At 45.6% G+C, this 16,899-nt stretch overlaps 2 protein-coding genes across 3 annotated transcripts; both read left to right on the top strand.

Moving 5' to 3' along the window:
• Positions 1–1,525: 1,525 nt before the first annotated feature.
• Positions 1,526–8,343, top strand: LOC143817543 (uncharacterized). Its single transcript, XM_077299037.1, has 4 exons — positions 1,526–2,606; positions 2,700–2,859; positions 2,971–3,675; positions 8,325–8,343. The coding sequence occupies exons 1-4, from the start codon at positions 2,492–2,494 to the stop codon at positions 8,341–8,343; spliced, it is 999 nt and encodes a 332-aa protein (XP_077155152.1). The 5' UTR covers positions 1,526–2,491.
• Positions 8,344–11,647: 3,304 nt separating this feature from the next.
• Positions 11,648–16,610, top strand: MYCL (MYCL proto-oncogene, bHLH transcription factor). Of its 2 annotated transcripts, none has more exons than XM_077296161.1 (3): positions 11,648–11,996; positions 12,842–13,320; positions 14,503–16,610. In XM_077296161.1, exons 1-3 carry the CDS (start codon positions 11,947–11,949, stop codon positions 15,045–15,047), a joined length of 1,074 nt encoding a protein of 357 aa, XP_077152276.1. In that variant the 5' UTR covers positions 11,648–11,946; the 3' UTR covers positions 15,048–16,610. The 2 variants fall into 2 exon arrangements, with proteins under 2 accessions (XP_077152276.1, XP_077152277.1); XM_077296162.1 differs by having other exon boundaries at positions 11,988–12,142.
• The last annotated feature ends 289 nt before the right edge of the window (positions 16,611–16,899 follow it).

Here is a 16,899-nt window from a genome sequence, read left to right on the forward strand (position 1 = left end):
GCATGTGCATTTGTCCATGCTTTAATCAGTTAATTGCCTTTTTCTGATGTATTAACTGTATAGTGGTCTGTGCAGCATGTGGTTTAAATGTGTTTTTTTTTTTTTTAAATCTGATGTATTTTTTTAAAAAGTGTAGCGGTCTGCAGCTTGTGGTTTAAGGGTATGTTTCCACGTTACGGATGGGCGGCGGTATCGCCGCAGCGGCGAAGCCGCTCGGCACTAAGCCCCGCCCCCTTAATGGGACGCGATCATGCCGGATGTGTTAACTCTTCACATCCGGGATGATCGCTCTCTCCCATAGGGCCCTGTGATATGCCTTGCGGGGACGCTGCGTCCCCGCAAGGTGTACGGGCATGCTGCGATCTGAAAAGACGCGCAGCATGTCCGTAGTCGCAGGGCCGCCGCGTGCGGGTTTCCACGCATAGTGGAGACAGGATTTCATCAAATCCCCTCCACTATGCAGGAACATCTGGACGCTGCTTGTTTGACGCTGCAGCGCTGCGCAGCGTCAAACAAGCAGCGTTTCCTGAACGTGGAAACATACCCTGAATGTGTGTGTGGGTTTTTTTTTCGATTTAAAAGTGTTGATTTTATTTTAATTACTGTTAAAACCATTTGCAGTTGATGTACTTGTATTTAAAATAAAGAGCATGTCAGCTCCTAATTGTGATTTAAAAAAAAAAAGAGTGAAAAAAAAGAAAATAATAAAATTTTTGTTAAAAAAATGTCCGCAGTATCATTTCATACAGGTAAATTTAAAACAGGTGTATGTACCAATGGTTATACTTGCAATACACAGTTGGTTGAGGGCACTTTTTTTTAATAAAGGTTACACTTAAAGTTTTTTTGGGGGAGGTGATTTTTGAAAAAAAAATGTGGTAAATATATGTTTACATGGTGGGTTCACATTTAAAAATTTTTTTGGGGGAACATGGAAATGAATGGTATACCGTGCACCTGTTTTGGGGTTTTGGTGTTCACATTTAATGAACTTTTCTCACATCATTTTAGCAGGGTGTTTATAAAAACATTACCTAGTTTAGGGGGTGGTCTAACTAGAAATCCATTATACTTATTATAGATACACCAGGGACCAGGACCACAGCCGCCGCCTGTCAGCCCAGGACCACAGCCGCCGCCTGTCAGCCCAGGACCAGCCCACCAGGACCACAGCCACCAACTGTTAAATGTAAGTTTTGAAGACCCCAAATCTGCTGCTTCAATGTGTAGAGCAGATTGCAAGTGTCTTTAAACTTACAGAAAAACCAGGACCACAGCCGCCGCCTGTCAGCCCAGGACCACAGCCGCCGCCTGTCAGCCCAGGACCACAGCCGCCACCTGTCAGCCCAGGACCAGCCCACCAGGACCACAGCCACCAACTGTTAAATGTAAGTTTTGAAGACCCCAAATCTGCTGCTTCAATGTGTAGAGCAGATTGCAAGTGTCTTTAAACTTACAGAAAAACCAGGACCACAGTCGCCGCCTGTCAGCCCAGGACCACAGCCGCCGCCTGTCAGCCCAGGACCAGCCCACCAGGACCACAGCCACCAACTGTTAAATGTAAGTTTTGAAGACCCCAAATCTGCTGCTTCAATGTGTAGAGCAGATTGCAAGTGTCTTTAAACTTACAGAAAAACCAGGACCACAGCCGCCGCCTGTCAGCCCAGGACCACAGCTGCCGCCTGTCAGCCCAGGACCAGCCCACCAGGACCACAGCCACCAACTGTTAAATGTAAGTTTTGAAGACCCCAAATCTGCTGCTTCAATGTGTAGAGCAGATTGCAAGTGTCTTTAAACTTACAGAAAAACCAGGACCACAGCCGCCGCCTGTCAGCCCAGGACCACAGCCGCCGCCTGTCAGCCCAGGACCACAGCCACCGGCTTACTTCCACAACAATGTCCTCTTCTGACAGCCCTCCTCCACAGCAACAGTGTGTATCGGTAAGTTAACACAAAATATTTTTTTTTTTTTTTTTTTTTAATTTACGTTTTTTTGGATCACTACATGCATAAATTATGTTTCACAGGAAGCTGAATCAGATGAGGAGCTGTCAGAAGGGGGCGAGATGGGTGGAGAGATGCAAGTGGAGGAGGAACCAAGTGTAAGTAGTGGTGAAACAGTTGCTTCGCACATCACACTGCACCATACACAAAACAGATTTTCATACATAACTAAACACAGAAAATATATGCCTACCTATAACTGAGAATTTGTTTCCTTTATTTCAGGCTGCTGCTGCTGCTGAAGGTTCTCCCAGACACTCCCAGAGTCGGCGGACTCGTCGCCGCGGTCGGCCATCAGTGAGTTTTTTTTTTTGGGAGGGGGATTCTATTGGTACTTTAGTGTTTCAGTGTACTAATTTGTTTGTTTTTCTTCTTTTTTTTGGCACAGGCTTCACAGCGTGCTCCCGCAGAAGAGGATGATGATGATGATGATATCGACATCGACAGCCTCATTGAGGAGGTTCGCGAGCGGGAGCCGCTGTGGAACATGGCTGACCGCAGGCATGCCGATACCGGTGTCACCCGTCGGCTCTGGGACGAAGTGTGTCGCAACCTGTTTCCAAGGCGGGAGAGCCTTCATCCTCAGCAGCAGAGCAAACTAGGTAAGTATTCACTTTCCAGTGATGTTTTGAGCTGACTGTAATGTATTGCATTTACCAATTTTTTTTTTTTTCTTTTGATTCTTGTCTTCACAGTTGGAAAGGTTAGGAAGCGGTGGCGGTCACTGAGGGATCGCTTTAAGAGGGAATTCAACGATGAGATGAAGGCCCCGAGTGGCTCTGCAGGAAGGAAGAGGAGCAAATACAAATATGGCCAGGCCCTCTCCTTCCTGAGGCGAACCATGCTGAGCAGAGTGTAAGTATTCTACAGCCCACTAATAACCATGTTAACCTGTCTACTTAGTTTGCTTTCAGTCAGGGCTTTTTCATTCCAATGTATTAATTTCTTTTGTTTTTTCTTTCACAGCACCTTCTCCAGCCACCGGGCGCCTGCATCTTCCTCTGCGCCCTCTGGAGCGATCCCTCCTGAGTCCGCCACTGAGGGCCACGTCGGTAGGCCCCACACCTCTGTCCCCTCCTCTGACCCCTCCTCTGACCCCTCTGTCCCCTCCTCTGACCCCTCTGTCCCCTCCACTTCATCCGCCCCAAGCAGTGGAGCATTATTGCAGGCTTCATTGCTCGCATCTGATGCTGAACAGTTAGCGTTCCCTTTACCCCACCCCTCTGATCCTGCCACCTCGACACCACCATTAGGTTCGTGGCAGCAGCGACAGAGGGGTCAGGAAAGGAGCTATGCTCCTGAGTTCTTACACCTGAATGCATCCTTCCAAGGCTCTTTCAAAATTTTGGGAGAGCAAGTGACTGCTGGTTTCAACATGGTGCAGTCACGCATCAGTGAAACAAGCCAGGAAACCAGCAGTCGCTTGGATAGGCTGCATTCAGCTGTAAGTCCCGATCCGGCCAATATTTTTTTCCAATCCATGCTCAGGAGCATGGAGAAGCTTTCTTTTGAGCAACAGATGCGGGTAATGAATACCTGCCATAATGCTCTACTGCAGGCCGTTAATGAATCTACCCACACACCTACCCACACCTCCACTCCAATTCCACCCCAGGCCCCATTTCCACACCATACCCCCCATTACCAAACCCAGCCACAATACCCACACCAGCACCATTACCAAACCCAGCCCCAATCCCCACACCAGCACCATTACCAAACCCAGCCACAAACCCCACGCCAGCCCCATTACCCAACCCAGTCCCACTACCCTACCCAGTCACAATACCCAACCAAGTCCCCACAACAATCCCGGCCCCCAGGCCAAATTACTTCCCCAATGTTTTCTTTACCCAGCTTTTCTCTTCCCCCTAACCCAACACCACCCCCCTCTGGTCAGCCTCTTGGTTTTACCCCCCCTTCCACTGCACCCCAAACAAGTAGGGTTTCCCCACCTATCGACGTGGTCCAACCTTCCTGCCCCTCCTCCTCTCATATCTCCACCCAACAATTTCAAGACTTGTAAATATGTTTTTTAAATGTTTATAAAATTTTGCAAAGTTTTCCAAAAAAAAAAGGAAAATAAAAAATATCTATTTTTTTGGCAAAAAAAAAAAAAAAAAAGAGTTAAAATAAAATTCTGATTATAATTCTACTCTTTGTGTGTGTGTGGATTTCTTAAGGTAATATAATAAAAAAGGTTTAATAAAAACAAACACCAGACATGTTAAAGGTATAACAAAATGGTTTTACTAGCAAGAAAACCACGTTTTTTGGCCTTTTTTTTTTTTTTTTTTTTTTTTTTTTGGGCAGAAACACATTTTTTACATAAACAAAACACATGGGAAACAGGTTACACATGGGAAACAGGTTACACAATCATGTCTTGCCACGGGATCCGCCCGACAGGTGAGACAAAATAATCGGCAAACTGGTCCCTCATCCTTGTAACTGAACTTGTAGAGCGAACCGAGCTGCTGCGGTAGTCCCACAAGGTGGTCTCCAACTCTTCATCATCCAAGGAAACGGGCTCCTTTGAAAGGACAAAGTTGTGGAGCACCACACAGGCTTTAACTACCTCGTCTATAGTTGTTGTTTTCAGCTTGATAGCCGTCAGCAGAACTCGCCACTTCGCCGTCAATATGCCAAAGGAACACTCCACTACTCTTCGTGCTCTAGTAAGCCGGTAATTAAAGACCCGCTTGGTATGGTTTAAGTTCCGGCTACTGTACGGTTTCAGTAGGTGCGGCGACAGTTGAAAGGCTTCATCACCTACAAAAACATATTCCAGGGCTGGGTCATTTGTTCCTGGCAGTGGTCTGGCTGGCGGTAAATCGTAGCTCTCTCCATAAAGGCAACGACCCATCGGAGAGTTTTTAAGAACTTGCGAATCGTTGGACCGTCCATATGCTCCGATGTCCACGGCAAGGAACCTGCAGTTGGCATCTGCAATAGCCATAAGGACGATGGAGAAATACTTCTTATAATTATAATACTCCGATCCTGTTCCTGCCGGTTTCGCAATCCTTATATGTTTCCCGTCAACTGCACCCACACAATTAGGGAAATTGCAAATTTGCTGAAACTCTTCAGCACTTCGCAACCAGATTTCCATGGATGGTTGGGGGATATACTCTGGTGGCAAAGTGGTCCAAACAGCCCGACATGTGTCCTTCACTATTCCAGAGATAGTTGAAATGCCCAGCCTGAACTGATAATGGAGCGAAGCCATAGATTCACCCGTAGCTAGGAAACTTTAAAAAAAAAAAAAAAAAAAATGTTAGAAAAAATTGCACAGACCAACAAGTTTTAATATGGCACTGTTAATTTTTTTTTTAAGGACGGGACACCCAATAAAACCAGCATGAAACCGGTGTAAAAAAACAGTGGAATGTCCGCCAAGAAAACCCAAATTACATGCTGCAGAAAATAGTGCGCAGTATGCCAGCGCAGTATTGTCTGCAGCATGTAATATAACATTCAAAATGACCAATGAAAGAAAAAAAAGCAGTTGCATGTCATCAAACCCAAAAAACTTTAAAAAAAAAAAAACTGCAGAAAATGCAACGCAATATTTCAGCGCAGTATTTTCTGCAGTCTGTTATCTAACATTCAATATCAGCAATGACATTTAAATAAAGCAGTGGAATGGCCGCCAAGAAAACCAAAATTACATGCTGCAGAAAATAGTGCGCAATATGTCAGCGCAGTATTGTCTGCAGCATGTAATATAACATTCAATGTCAGCAATGAAATAAAAAAAGAGGCTTACCGCAGGGTCACCATCAGCCGCTCCGCCGGTGTGATGGCAAGCCTCATCCTTGTGTCCTGTCTTCGGATGACATCCTCCATTTTTGCAAGCAAAAAATCAAAATGTTCAATCCTCATCCGCACGTAGTTGTGGAATTTGTGTGGATTGTGCCGCAACTCCAGGTACAGAGTGGACTGGACACCCCGGGTCATCCGTAGTTGATTAATCGGATGAATCCACAGTCGTCTCCGTCTCCGTTGCTGCAGAAGCATCTGACGCCTTTCCGCTGCCGCCTCCTTCTCCCGCACTATGATATCCAGGCGATTTGTCTCAAAGATAACGTCGGTACCAAACTAGCAATCCTCCCAAGAACACCTTCCATCGCTGCCACAAAACTAAAACCCACAAAGATGGGCTGTAAAAACAGTACTATATAGTTTTTCAAATTTTCCAGTAGCCAATCAAATTTGGGAGCCTCCCATTTTAAAAACGGATGCGTCGGAAAAACGGATACAACGGATGGTAAAACGTATGCAACGCATCCAGTATTTTCGACGGAAACGTTTAGCGGATTTGCGACGGATCCGTCGAAATGCTGGATGCGTGGCATACGTTTGTCACCGTTTTGCACTTTTTTGACGCATCCGTTTTTTCGGCAAAAAAACGGATTTGCGACGTAATGCAGTTAACGCTAGTGTGAAACTAGCCTAATCGTGACTGACATTTTATACACCGGGTTTGATCCAGAGTCCACTAGAGTAACATGACTAAAATTCATTCAAACTCAAGTCTCTTAGGCCTCTTTCACACTTCTGTCTTTTACCTCCAGTCATAATCCGTCGATTTTTTTAAAAACAGGATCCTGCAAATTTTTCTGCAGGATCCTGTTTTTTCCCATAGACTTCTATTAGCGACAGATTGTGATGGATGGCCATCCGTTTCATCCGTCGTGCACTGGATCCGTCGGAAAATAACTGTCCATTGGGCGGAGAAAACGTTCAGAGGAACGTTTTTTTTTGCACGTCGGAAAATAGCTCAGGGGCAGGTCCTGCACTGCCCGTCGGTGGCTATAATGTAAGCCTATGGGCGCAGGATCCGTCGCTGACCGTCAAAAACAGGAATCCAGTGACGTATCCCGTTTTTCTCTTCTGAGCATGCCTGGAAGGATTTTCTAGTCAGCAGAATCTCTCTCTCTCTACAGAATTTTATACATTGAAATTCAGGCAGCGCCAACTTCAACGCATCCGTCAGGACACAAGATACGTTGCATCCGTTTTGCACTATTTTTATGACATCCGTCGATACGTCGCATCGACGCATTCTGACGGCCGTCTGCCCACAGAAGTGTGAAAGAAGCCTTAAGGTACCTTCACACGAAACGACGCTGCAGCGATAGCGACAACGATGCCGATCGCTGCAGCGTCGCTGTTTGATCGCTGGAGAGCTGTTACACAGACCGCTCTCCAGCGACCAACGATGCCGAGGTCCCCGGGTAACCAGGGTAAACATCGGGTTGCTAAGCGCAGGGCCGCGCTTAGTAACCCGATGTTTACCCTGGTTACCAGCGTAAAATGTAAAAAAAACAAACAGTACATACTTACATACGCGTCCCCCGGCGTCCGCTTCCTGCACTGACTGACTGACTGACTGAGCGCCGGCAGTAGCAGGGCACAGCGGTGACGTCACCGCTGTGCTGTGCTTTCACTTTCACTTTGCGGCGCTCAGTCAGTGTGGGAAGCAGACGGCGGGGGATGCGAATGTAAGTATGTACTGTTTGTTTTTTTTACATTTTACACTGGTAACCAGGGTAAACATCGGGTTACTAAGCGCGGCCCTGCGCTTAGTAACCCGATGTTTACCCTGGTTACCAGTGTAAAATATCGCTGGTATCGTTGCTTTTGCTGTCAAACACAACGATACACGGCGATCGGACGACCAAATAAAGTTCTGAACTTTATTCAGCGACCAGCGACATCACAGCAGGATCCTGATCGCTGCTGCGTGTCAAACTAAACGATATCGCTAGCCAGGACGCTGCAACGTCACGGATCGCTAGCGATATCGTTACAAAGTCGTTTCGTGTGAAGGTACCTTTAGTGAAATAGGCCCATTTTTAGCTGCCTGTGTGCCGTCACAAGTGGTCTCCAGTCATAGACTGAAGTGCATTTCTAATTTACAGGTGTAAAATGCTTTCAGCTCATGTATATGTGCAATAAGGCCACTGCGATGGAACTTAAAATCTTCCTCAGTTACGAACATTAGGAGTTGCATACTTTAGCCACAAAAATAAAGTGGGTGAAATTTCTGTGGAAAATTCACAACACATAAGGCTGTGACTCTGTCGGAGATTATTCACTTTAAAGAAGTAAAGAGAGTCACTTTGCTATATGTCTGACCTCAAAATTCAACAGTGTCCACTTTTGGAAGTGGCCAACAAAACGTGGTCGACTGTTTTTGGGCTCGATTCAAAAAAGCGAACACTAGAAAATAAGGTCAGACATGGTGACTCCATCTACTTGAATAAAGTCAATGGCCCTGTCGGCAAATCATCCTGAATCCTGTTTTTCAGGTCTTCACACAGAAGCTAGACTGATGTTTGGCAAAAACGTATTGTCGACATAGCCTGAGGCCACATTCACACTAATAAGGGTATGTTTCCACGTGCAGGAAACTCTGCGTGTTTGACGCTGTGCAGAGCCGCAGCGTCAAACACGCAGCGTCCAGATGTTACAGCATAGTGGAGGGGATTTTATGAAATCCCGTCTCCAGTATGCGTGGTAACACGCACCCGGCGGCCCTGCGATTCCGGACATGCTGCGCGTCTTTTTAGATCGCAGCATGTCCGTATACCTTGCGGCGACACTGCGCCACCGCAAGGTATATCACAGGGCCCTATGTGTGGGGTGCGATGATGCCGGATGTGTGCAATGAACACATCCGGCATCATCGCGTCACAGAAGGGGGCGGGGCTAAGGGCGGAGCGGGTTTGCCGGCCATCCTGAAAGTGGAAACGTACCCTATCAGTATTTAGTCAGTATTTTACCTCAGTATTTGTAAGCTAAAACCAGGAGTGGAACAATTAGAGGAAAAGTATAATAGACGCACGTCACCACTTCTGTATTTATCACCCACTCCTGATATTGTTTTCCAAATATTGAGGTAAAAAACTAATTTGAATGGGTTAAAAACAGTACAAAAAGTGGAAAAAATGCAGCAGGGTTCTAAGGCCATGTTCACATTTTGCGGGTTTTACCGCGGATCCGCAGCGTTTCTGTAGCTGCGGGTCCGCAGCAGTTTCCATAGCGTTTACATTTACATGTAAACCCTATGGGAACCGCAATCCGCTGTGCACATGCTGCGGGAAAAACCACGCAGAAACGCAGCGGTTTACATTCCGCAGCATGTCACTTCTTTGTGCAGAATCGCTGCGATTCTGCACACATAGGAATGCATTGATCCGCTAACTTCCCGCATGGGGCTGTGCCCACGATGAGGGAAGTAAGCGGATCATGTGTGGATGGTACCCGGGGTGGAGGAGAGGAGACTCTCTTCCAGGCCCTGGGAACCATATTAGTGTAAAAAAAAAAGAATAAAAATAAATAATGATATACTCACCTCTCAGCGCTGCACGCGGCCGTCTGGTCGCAGGGTTGCTGTGCGAGCAGGGCCTGAGATGACGTCGCGGTCACATGACCGTGACGTCACGAAGGTCCTTCTCGCACAGCATCTTTGGAACCGGACCGCCGCGTGCAGCGCCGAGGAGATCGGGACATCAGAGGGTGAGTATAACCATTTTTTATTATTTTTAACATTACTATTGATGCTGCATATTGCTGCATATGCAGCATCAATAGTATAGGAGTAAACCCGCAGCGGAAACCGCAAAACTAACCGCGATAAATCTGCAGGGATAACCGCAGCGGTTTTGCCCTGCAGATTTATCAAATCCGCTGCGGGAGAACCCGCAGAGGACCCCGCAAAGTGTGCACATAGCCTGAATGCGTGTAGAGAAAAAAGGGAAGCGTGCATGAGATTTCAGAAATCTAATAGATTTTGCGGGTACTGTAATTATTTTACACACCAAAAATTCTGCATAAAATGCGCTGCAATTATGCCACGTGTGAACATGCCCTAAAGATCCATTTCCACTGCAAGTTTTCCATGGACAAGCTTTCCTAGGAATGTTCGTTTCACAAGAATCATGCAGCGTAAACAGCCTACCAATCATCCTATGGATGAGCAAAATGATATGCTAGGCTGTGTTCCCATGATGAGTATTTGGTGAGTCTTTGAACTTTTCTGAGATTTCCTACATCATTTCTATGCCTATTAGCTTGGGTCTTTTTAGGCCATGTGCACACGTTGAGTATTTGGTCAGTTTTTTACCTCAGTATTTGTAAGCAAAAACCAGGAGTGGAACAGAGGAAAAGTATAAGGGTATGTGCACACGCTGCGGTTTTTGCTGCGGATCCGCAGCAGATTTGACGCTGCGAATCTGCAGCAGTTTTCCATGCGGTGTACAGTACCATGTTACCGTATGGAAAACCAAAACCGCTGTGCCCACATTGCAGAAAAAGCCGCGCGGAATTGCTGCGGAAAAAAAGGACCATGTCACTTCTTTCTGCGGATTCCGCAGCGGTTTTCAACATGCACCAATAGGAAAGTGCTGTTGAAAACCCGCAGAGGAATCCACAGAAGAAACCGCAGGAAAATCCGCAGTGAAAACCGCAGCGGTTTTGCACTGCGGATTTTCCAATTCCGCAACGGAAAAATCCGCAGCAAATTCCGCAGCGTGTGCACGGGGCCTAACAGAAACACGTCACCACTTCTGTATTTATCACCCACACCTGGATATCAATTACAAATAGTGAGGTAAAAAACTCACCAAATACTCAGTGTGTGCCCGTGGTCTTATGTGCGTTTTTATTGAGCTTGGATGCTTCCTGGTAGTTCGCTTTGATAAAACTTTATTGATACAGTCATGTGTGAAATAAATGTTTTCAGTGCATTTTCGCAAAAAAAAAAAAGATTGCATATCGTTGGCTGCAAGTCAATAGGGGAATATTAAGGCTATGTGCACACGTTGTGGATTCGTGTGCGGATTTTTCTGCACCATTTTTGCAAAATCCGCAGGTAAAACGCACTGCGGATTACCTGCGGATTTAGTGCGTTTTTGTGCAGATTCCTATTGAGGAGCAAGTGTAAACCACTGCCGAATCCGCACAAAGACTTAACATGCTGCGGAATATACAACGCAGCTTTTCCGCATGTGCACTGCGGATTTTGATTTCCATTCGTTTACATGGTACTGGAAACTCATAGAAAACAGCTGCAGATCCGCAGCAAAATCCGCAACGTGTGCACATAGCCTAAATGGACTACAAACCGAGTGGGTTTTGTGGCATTTTTCTAGGTATAGCATCTGTAAAAAAATAAATAATGAAAAAGGCATAAGAAAATATTGTAACAAACACTAAGAATCACGGTGTTTATACGAGAAAAGAAAGAGTCTATGTGAAGGAAGTTCATAGTGCGTTCATTTCTACCAGAGTTCAAGGGTTTTTCCATATATATATTTTTTTTTTCCGCCTATGGTCCTTCCACTAGATCCTGCCCACTCAACACGTCATGTTTTCAGGATTTCCTCAGTATTGCACAGGTGATGGAATTATAAAGGATGCAGAATTTGCCACAGGTTCTCTCACCTGTCCAGAAACCATGAGGTGTTGTGACTGGAGTTTGGGAAACACTGAGATAGCTGCAAACCCCTTTCTACAAGCCCAGACTGTTGGTGTGAACAATCACATACTAGAGCGATAGGTACAGAAAACCATGGCAGAGATTCCAGTCATAACTGTGCTGATAACTACGGGAGTATAACCAGCCACATATATAAACATGGAGCTGGGAGTGAGGGGGTTTCCCGGTGTAACCCTCTCATTACTAGGACAAAGCCTGAGCGCTGCGGCGGCTGCCTCCCTCCCTCTCAGGACACGCAACCATTCAGGGGCCATGTGCAGCTGAGGGAGCTTTGTTTTCCACCAGCCGGGCGGCACAACAATGTGCACACAGGCTGCAGGTCAGCTGTGGAAATCACTCCTTCCCGCCTCCTCCTCTCTGAGAAGAGCCGGTTCCCGGGAGGCGCCCATAGGGGCGGGGCCACAGTCCAGATATAATGAGCTGTGGGAACAATGAACTCGCTCACATTCAGCGTGTCCGGGAGAGCGTCTGGGGACACCGGGTAAGGGGCAGCACGTGTGGCGTGAGTGGGTATGAGGGTGTTTGGGACGGAGCGGGGCCGCCATGCCTGTGTGGTGGACGGAGCGGGGTCGCCATGCCTGTGTGGCCTCAGTGTTTGTATCCATGTGTGGCAGCTATTGCGTAATGGTACATGGCTATGGAGACGCAGTGTGTTGGTAGCTGCGACTTTCTCACGTGCTCGTTATAGTGGCTTTAATTTTCTGTCTATTTATTGTGTGTGTAAAGTTTCTGCATTACTTGTCCCTATTTAAATGCCTCCGTGGCCACGCCCCTATGACTGCTCCCTCTGCTCCTCCAGTGGTGATAGCACTTGCCATCAAATCAAAACATCACTGATGCCTATCCCTCTCTAAAATCGCCACTTTCCCCTGTAGTCTGATGGTTATCCAGTGGTAGCAATGTGCCTCCATCTGACTTCTGCTCTTAATACTGGCTATCCATGTGCCTACTGGCTCCTGACTTGGTAGCATAGGGGTAACCAATGGTACCTACTTCCTGTGCACAGCTCTGGCTTGTCTAATAGAACCTTTCAGGGTGCAATATGTGCAGCTGCCCAGGGGCCCATGAGGTAAGGGGGCCACTTCTACATCCTAAGGAGCTGTTGTGATACATGCTCCCCTATTGAGCTACGAATGGCCCATCTGCTGGTTTGGGGTCCTCTTCTGTTTGTGTCCACCTTGTAATTGTGTTCTGTTGAATTCTACTATTAATGGAAACCTACTAAACTCTGTCCATCCTTCTAAAGTAGTATGATGCATATTGTGTAGTTTCTTAGGATGCTGTGAAACCAACGCTCTGTTGTAAACTTGTACTATTCTCTTGTAGGACCATGGATTTCGGGAGTTACAATACACACTACTTCTATGATGAGGACCTTCAGGAGGACTTTTATCGGCATATTGCTCCAAGTGAGGATATATGGAAAAAATTTGAGCTTGTACCTGGTAGCCCTCGGCCTAATGCAGGGAGCATTGGAGAAAGTGGTACCGAATGGCGGTCGGAGATCGTGGATTTAGGATGGGAGTCTCCTGTGAAACTGTCTAAACTTAGTTCTGTAGTTCTTCGGAGAGACTGTATGTGGAGTAGTTTCTCAACCCGTGAACAGCTGGAGAAGGTCATCAATGAACGCTTGTCATGTGCCCCTTCACGGGCAGCGAGTACTGCCACTACTGCTCAACCGGTTTCAGAACCTGAAGTCCCAGAAGAGCCTGTGGTCAGCCCTGTGGAGCAGACTGCTGTTGTTCCAGCTGTCATCCCTGAGAAGATTGCACACTCGTCTGGATCTGAAAGCACTAGTGACTCTGGTAAGAATGGATGCTAGGGTGGGCATTCTTATTAGCCGCTTATTTTGGTAACCAGATCCTGGGGAGTCTCATTAAAGTTCATTTGACCTGTAAAGTTTCACTTCTGCATTTGATATGTGGTCAAACCCTAAAGCATGGCCTCTTGGATTATCTTGTATGTTGGTCTGTGACTATGAAAAGCACCTGCAATAAACCAGGTCTGGGGTGGATCTCCTTACTTCCTTGTGAGTTAACAAGCTGGTACATGCGTTCTATACACGCCTAGTGCCCGCAGCAGGTGTACAGCAGGCAAAACTGCTTCATGGGTTACCTTGGGGTTGGTGGATAACCAGTGGGTTGAATTGAGTAGAGACTTGCAGCATGTAACAAGGTTCTTTGCTCCCGGAATTGGTATCACCATAAGTTAACTAATTACAATATGCTTGCATAAAGTGAACTCCTAATCTGATAACATCACAGGTGGTTTTCTGAAGTAAAGGATACAATGCTACACAAGATGGTTAGCATATCAGTGACTATCCTGGGCTTCTTAGGTTATATATTGGGACATGAGGTGCCATTACCTCAGTTTCCCATATTAAAGCTTAAAGGGTGCATTAAAACAAGCCAAGGGTAATGTTTCCTACAGGAGCATTGTGTAGATGCCCTCCTCCACCCCATCACAAAGTTACACAATGTGCAAGTGCTTTCAGCTAAACAAGGCAACCACATGGCCAGACAAAGCAACAGCTTGCAGCCGGCAGGGGTTCAGCCACCCTCTCAACCAATAGGAGTCCTGCATTTAAACTGAGGGCATTAGACCAATTGGAGCACACAGACATGTGACTAGGATTTATTAATGGGGAATTGAGCCTATTCACACTACCATTCTTTGTGGTGTCTTTTGTATTGAATGTGCAGTCTCCCTCCCCCATGCCTCGCCCAGACTCCTGCACATGCTGGGAGATCTAACACTCCCATTCATTTGTTCATTGCAGTGCAATCCTATTGTTTGGGTGTGATTTTATCCAAATACATTTGAGTGCCCATGCTGCATGAATAGATTGTGGACATCCGCCTAATTTACAGTGGAACAATTAACCATAATCTTTGGTTACTTTATTTTTCTCAGGAACTCATAACATGATAGTAAATTTTAAGCTAAAGTATACAATTTTAAACATTTTGTGTTTTTCTTAACAGATGAGGATGAAATTGATGTGGTGACTGTAGGAAAAAGGAAGTCTTATCATGGTCGTCAGCCAGTGACCATAACAGTGAGGGCAGACCCCAAACTGTTCCATATATCTATCCACCAGCAGCAACATAACTATGCTGCACGCCTTCCCCCTGAGCCCAGCGCTACCTCTTCACAGGACTCTCCATCTCCCTCTGCAGAAGAGCCAGGTGAAATCAGTTGTTCAGTGCAGCCTTGCAGTCCCTCTTCATCAAACTCCACTACCCCGTCAGGAGGCTCTGACAGTGAGGACCTGGTCAAAAGGAAGAATCACAACTACATGGAACGCAAGAGGAGGAATGATTTACGTTCACGTTTCCTGGCACTTAGGGAAGAGGTGCCCGGTCTTGCCAATGCTTCAAAGTCCCCCAAGGTGGTGGTTTTGAGCAAAGCTACAGAGTATTTGAAGGGTTTGATTGGTGTTGAACAACAGCTGGTAGCAGAGAAAGTGAAACTTCGTACTCGCCACAAACAGCTATTGAGGCGAATCTCCCAGTTGAAGAGCCGTTAGAAGGGATACATGGCAGAAGTCTGCCTGGCACATTTGCACATTTGTGACGTTGTCTTTTGATTGCACAAAATTGAGACTTTCACTGGGTTGGTGCTCTGTAGCACTACTGAAGAAAGGGCTGGTCATATCAGGTGAATCTATATGGTTCCTCAGGTCCTACTAGACTTGTTCCCGCTTTCCACATGAATCTGGACTTTCCACATGGACGATTAATCATCCTCAAGTGACCTCAGTAGTGCAGCTGTAAATGCTACAAGCTAGCATCTCGCTTAATGTTGGAGGTCACCTCTCAGGTGGTGATTATAGCTACGTCTTGTTCATTAAATCTCCCTTTTGGATTTGTTCTGTGATGCACTTTATTCTCCTATTACCAGATTTTATATTGTCTACACTTCTCCTGCTTTAACTATGATTTGAAATACAACTTCTGTAGTCTTCTGCTAAAGTATGCCATGTACTTGGTGTTCTTCTGGCAGATCTGGGAACTAGTATCAGACATGGTATAAGGGCTTGTGCACACACTGCATATTTCACATGGGGGGGGGGGGGGGGAATGCTACAGTGTTTTACAGTTACTAGCAAGTGTGCATGAGACTTCTAAAAGCTTGTGCACATACTGCCGTTTTTTTTTTTTCCTCCCCTGCAGTATGTCAATTCTTTCAGTATTTTTATTTTTTTTTCCACCCATTCATCTGGGAGGGGGTGATGGTATATTTTAAGAATTTTTGCTGCAGAAAAATCCACTACAACATGTGCATATACCCTAACCATGACTGATTAGTTCTGCAGAGGGGGAAAAAATATAAGTAGACCTTGTGGACTGCCATATTATTGTAGAGGGATATTTGGGACAGTCTGGTGTGAACCACTCTATACCTCACTCTTGTCACTTTACACTCGTTTTTGTCTGACTTGTTTTGTACTTTTCTTTGAAGCTGCTGCCTGCTGGATTTTGTACTGAATTAGATTTATACTGTATTTTTGTATCTTTTGAGCAACAGATTTATATATAAAAAAAAAAACCTTAAGCTGAGGACAGTTAAACATTATGATTTTATTATCCTTTCAATTTCTACTGCCACAAGGGCCTAGAGAGCTGCAGATTTTGGTTACTAGTAAAGCTGGTGTTAAGATGCTGGCTGTGAACTGGATATCTGTGCAGTCCATAGCTTGTCTCATACACAATTGCATTGCAACAACTGGCAGAGAACTGCTGTGCAGTTGGCAATGGAAATCAATCTATTGATTGGCACATTTGCCCATGATAAAAATCACAAGCTGCTGTATGTTGTCTTACCCTGTAAAGTTTTCTAAATGTCTTTTGTTTGGGAAAAAAATGCAAACCCTAATAAAGCACCATTTTCAAAAGCTAGGTCTGACTTTTTTTTTATTTTTTTTTATTTATGGTTCATTGTTTTGGTTTAGCTGCTTGTAAAGAGTGAGAAGGAAGTAAACTGTAATCTGCACCACACCTTGATCTCAAGCCAGAAATCATCTGCAGCTAGTGTTTGTACTTGTATTAAGATGTTATATAGATTTGCTTAATAAACACTTTATACTTTTGTTTTGGCTCCTGGAGCTTTGTTAATAAATTATCCCAATGCCTCAGCAGTGTTGCAAGTACAGAGTCCAATTAAATGTATTTTGTAGAGGGTAATTTGGTAAGGCTGTAAATTGCGTTATGGCCCCCAAAAACTCTGAACCTGTTTTCAGGCAGTTTAAAGCCCCTCCATACACATTAGATGGCTGTCACTTATACATGGGCGCAAATGATGGGCTGAGTACTAGTGTTGGAGCAGTCTGGCTGTGGCGTGGGCCATAGAGAACAAAAATGGTTCAGAATCTGACATGC

Source organism: Ranitomeya variabilis, chromosome 3, assembly GCF_051348905.1.
Source record: "Ranitomeya variabilis isolate aRanVar5 chromosome 3, aRanVar5.hap1, whole genome shotgun sequence".
Classification (NCBI taxonomy): Eukaryota; Metazoa; Chordata; class Amphibia; order Anura; family Dendrobatidae; genus Ranitomeya; species Ranitomeya variabilis.